Raw genomic sequence first — 4,818 nt, forward strand, 5'->3', positions numbered from 1 at the left:
ATGCTTTGCTTGACATTTGTAACTCTTGTATCAAGTTTGAAGAAGAGGAATTTATAAGTTACTCTTTCCCTGAGATGAATGCTTTTTCAAATTATCACAGCTAATGAACCAGATTCTTTTTTCGAGACAGGGTTTCTCTGTGTATCCCTGGCTGTCTTGGAACTCACTCTGTAGACCAGGCTGGCTTTGAACTCAGAAATCCACCTGCCTCTGCCTCCCAAGTGCTTGGATTAAAGGCATGTGCCACCACTGCCCGGCTGGAACAAACTTTTACTGCAACTACTCAATGCATCTATGAATAAAAACAAACCACTCTCAAAACATATTACTATTACCAATTTGTGGAAGTGGTCATGCATATTAAAAGTTGCTTTACTATTTCTGCCAGTGACCTGCCAGAAAACCAGAAAGAAAATAACAAACACATTACCAAATTTATTACATGAGTTAACTTACCATTCTTCTTTTATACTGTCAAGATTATCTACTTCTTTCATTCTCTTTCTGCTACTGCAAAAGTTAAAAGAAACAAAATTAAAGTTTTCAACAGTACCAAAAAAAAACTTGAACTGACCAAATTCAACATGATCGTTTTCATCTAAAATGAACAAAATGCCCCACAGGGTGTGGAGGTATGTGCCTGTAAAATCTCTGCTCAAAGATTACTTTCCTACAGAGACTTTGTGTTTTCTCCAGCTGGGGATAAATCCATTAACACCCTCTCACAAATACCTTATATTTTATTCCTTCCTCTTAGCTTCTATCTTGATTTATCAGCATTTATTTCTGTGTTTAATAATTCTTTACCTAGCCAGGCAGTGGTGGAGCACGCCTTTAATCCCAGCACTTGGGAGGCAAAGGCAGGTGGATTTCTGAGTTCCAGGCCAGCCTGGTCTACAGAGTGAGTTCCAGGACAGCCAGGGCTACACAGAGAAACCCTGTCTCGAAAACAAACAAACAAACAAACAAACAATCTAAATATAGAATCGATATCGCCATCATTTCTTAGTACTCAACCCCTCTCTCCCCAACAACCCTTTTTCTTTCTTTGAGTCAGGCTGGCTTGGAAAGAAAGGCTGCCTGCCTCTGCCTTCTGAGTGCTGGGATTAAAGGTGTGAATCACAAAGCCCAGTTGTACAGAAATTTTTAAAACTGATTAACATTAACTAAGGCATTAGCTAATTCTCCCAAGCATTACTGGAGAATGCAGTACTACAAGTCCACAGCCATTAGCACTTTCACCAGAGCAGCTGTGTCTTGCGAAAGACCTTAAAGATCAAGCCTGTTGACATTTCTTCATAGAGCAAGAGGGTGGGAAGAGTCATTAGACCCTCTCCTGAAACCACCCTCCTTTATTTTCTAGCCTGTTGAATATGATGCTAACAAGCTATGCTTGGTAGGCTTCTTGGTGGGCACTGGGATTTATGGAGCATGGAAGTGAAGAAAGGTGGTGGGGGGCTGGGCGGTGGTGGTGCACACCTTTAATCCCAGCACTTGGGAGGCAGAGGCAGGTGGATTTCTGAGTTCGAGGTCAGCCTGGTCTACAGAGTGAGTTCGAGGACAGCCAGAGAAACCCTGTCTCGAAAAACCAAAAAAAAAAAAAAAAAAGGAAAGAGAAGAAATGAAAAGAAAGGTGGTGGGGGAACTACATTTATGAGCTATGAGGGAGCCATTGCCCTTCCTCAGTTAGGGTAAGCCTTCAACGATGAAGCTGCTTTGGGGTTACCTATCCTCCTGTAAGCACCCTGTCCCTCGTGACCTAAAAGTAAGCCCTAGAAATCCAAGTGAAGCTGGATTCTAATGGAGTCCACACTTCTGTCTGTCAACGGTGCTCTGCTAGGGTGAGTGGGCATTTGTGTGCTCCTCCACAGTAAAGGTTCACTTAAAGTATTCATGTCAGACTGGGGTGTAACTCAGTGGTAGAGGATGTATTCAAGCTTATGAAAAAAGCCTGGGTTTGAGCCCCCAAAAGGAGCGCGGGGGTGGGGAGGGGATTAAATGCTCAAGGAGCTGGAGATATAGCTTTACTGAGTGAGAGCAATGGCGACTCTGCCAGAGAACCTGGGGTCAATACCTAGCTCCCATATGGTGGCTCATAATCATCAGTAACTTTAGTTTTAAGAGATGACGCCCTCCTCTGGCTTCCACAGGTACCAGGCACAAAAATGGTGCATGGGTATGCATATGGACAAAAAGCTGGCCACATACAGGAAATAATATTTCGTAAGAGTAAGTGCTCAAGTAGTAACTGCTATCTACAGTATTCCTCCCAGTACTCAAGTGCTCTTTCCTACCTGAATACATTTTGACCTTTGCATTTCACCAGTACCTAGCACTAACATCAATGTTATCACACCAGTCTTCCCTGTATCAACATCAAGATAACTCAGGAGAAGAATCACGCCAGCAAGACCAGCGCACTTGGGAATGTGAGAATCCCCAGTTCAAGTCCCGCCTGGAACTTGATAAGGACAACAGTCAACACAGATAATCAGTTCCCTGTTTTTCATCTCAAATTACATAGAAAGGAACAAACATTGGAAGACACGCTAACGTTCATTTTTGCTGAGAAGTGATAAACTTTTATTACCACGAGTTTAGAAAAGGGGAGGGAAATACTAGAAGAAAAGAAAATCAATTAGGAAAACAGTGAACATCATCTTTCCAAAATATCAGTTAAAGTCAGTTAAGGAAGGCTGGTGAAGTCAATTACGAAACGATCGGCGAACTAGTCATCCTGTATTTCTGGAGTGCGCGTTTCGCAGCGTTCGCCTTTGGAAAAGGAGACTTCTCCACAGCACCAAACTCGAAGTTTCTGGGCGCCTTCAGAGAAAGAAGCGCGATGTCCTTCTACCGGCCAGCAGAGTCGGAGCTGCAGCGCCGCACTCACCTGGGTTGGGCGGAGGCCTCCGTCCGCCTGCGTCCTTCCCCGGCCGCAGTGGCGCGGGCCACAACCCCCAGTGCCGACTCACTGCGGCCCAGAAGCGTCGCGGTCGCAGGCGACAGCCCAGGGCGCCTCCCGGGAAACGCCCGACCGATCCCTCACCGGTCGAACGCGCCGCGGAGCCAGGAAACTCACCTTAGGGCGCGGCCCCACGGCCTAGTCCTCGGTCCCCGGGGGCGGGCAAGCGCCACCGCCGCCGCCGCCGGGCTGAAGCCCCTCAGGCCCGGAGCACTGGGAAACCCGCTCGGGACCAGCGGCCTGGCCGCGCAGATCTGACCCGCCGGCCGGCGCGCGCCGGGGACGGCTCTGCGCGGCTCCGAGGAGCGCGCCACTGGCCGACGGGAACGCGCCTGGGACGGCTCCGAGGAGCGCGCCTGGCTGACGGGAACGCGCCGGGGACAGCTCCGAGGATCGCGCCTGGACTACGGGAACGCGCCGGGGACGGAGGCGCGCGGCTCAGCCTGGACTACGGGAATGCGCCCGGGACGGCTTTGTGCGGCTCCGAGGAGCGCGCCCGGCTGACCGGAACGCGCCGAGGGGGCCTGGCTTCTTGTGGCGGGTTTTCTTAGGCTGCCGCAAAGCGCGCACTAATGGCGGCTGCCTTATTTCTGCTGCCGGCGCCTGTGCTTGTTGCTTCCTTAGGAGGCACGGAAAATGTTAGGATCTCGGTGGACGTTCACTTGATAATCCAGCGTCTACCTATTTCTTTCTATGCCTCCTGTGCTCTTCCTTGGAGAGATCTTCTTGCATCCTGTCTGTTAACTTCACCTTGAGCCCTATCATCTGACGGCTAAGCCCGCCCTTTGCGTTCTAAAAAAGGCTTTTTACAAAGACCACTTTCTTCTATAGGGTTTATTTGTTTGTGTATATATTTGGGGTGTGTGTGTGTAGACAGGGTTTCTTTGTGTACCTGGCTGTCCTGGAACTCATGCTATAGACCAAGCAGGCCTGGAACTCAGAAATCCTCCTGCCTCTGCCTCTGAAATTGGCTTCCTATAGGATTTAGATTTGACTTCAGGATGCCCCTTATTCTACTCACAGCAAGGTCAGGCATATACTCTCTAAGTACCTGGCCTTTGTCCTGTAAGTGATTTGCAGAACTGCTTGTGATCACTACGTGTCAAAATACCAGCAGCTCTGACGTACCATTTTTAGTGAGGCATATCTTCTCCAGGTTCCCACACTTTTCACACCCTCAGCCTGAGCCAGGAAGCATCCCCTCCCCTTCTTGCCAATCCAGAAAGTACAATTGATTTTGGAATAAAATGTCTCTGATGTCCTGTGTGGTCTACTGTCTCCTCTATTCTTGGTTGGTCCCATTTTCTTACACGTCTTTCTAACCTTATTTATTCTTCCCTATACAGGAAACACACACACATGGGGCAGGGGTGGGATGGGGAGGAGGAGTGCGGGCAGAGAATAAGACCTTGTCTAGCTAATCCAGGAAACTATTGCGGATCTCATCGATTTTCCTCTATACAATAGTCTCTTTTTCATTGTTTTTCTTTGTTTTGTTTTTGTTTTTGAGACAAGATCTGTGTAGCTCTGACTGTCCTGGAACTCATTAGGTAGACCAGCTAAAGAGATCCACCTGCCTTGGCCTCCTGAATACTAAGATTAAAGGTGTGTGCCACTTTGCCCAAGTACAATCGTCTCTTAAATCTAAGTCTAGAGTTGTTTTTCGAGCTGGAACCATAGTTTTTTTTTTTTTTAACCTCCCAGACAAAGTCTTGCTACTAAGCTCTGCTATCACCTGTCTTAAGTTTGTTTTTCTGACTTTATCACAAATGGCCTATGGCAATGGATTGTAGCCCGCGCGGTCCTCTCGCCGCCGGGAAGAAGACACGCGGACACACTAGGTTCCTTCTGCAGCA

General features: G+C 48.0%; 1 protein-coding gene across 1 annotated transcript in view; it reads right to left on the reverse strand.

Moving 5' to 3' along the window:
- Positions 1-3,420, reverse strand: part of Ubxn2a (UBX domain protein 2A) — a 32,845-nt gene extending 29,425 nt beyond the window's left edge. Inside the window, 2 exon segments of the mRNA XM_031356166.1 lie at positions 457-510; positions 3,080-3,420. Coding sequence (XP_031212026.1) covers positions 457-497 — 41 coding nt within the window. The 5' untranslated portion in view covers positions 498-510; positions 3,080-3,420.
- Between the last annotated feature and the right edge of the window lie 1,398 nt (positions 3,421-4,818).

Source organism: Mastomys coucha, unplaced genomic scaffold, assembly GCF_008632895.1.
Source record: "Mastomys coucha isolate ucsf_1 unplaced genomic scaffold, UCSF_Mcou_1 pScaffold6, whole genome shotgun sequence".
Lineage (NCBI taxonomy): Eukaryota > Metazoa > Chordata > Mammalia > Rodentia > Muridae > Mastomys > Mastomys coucha.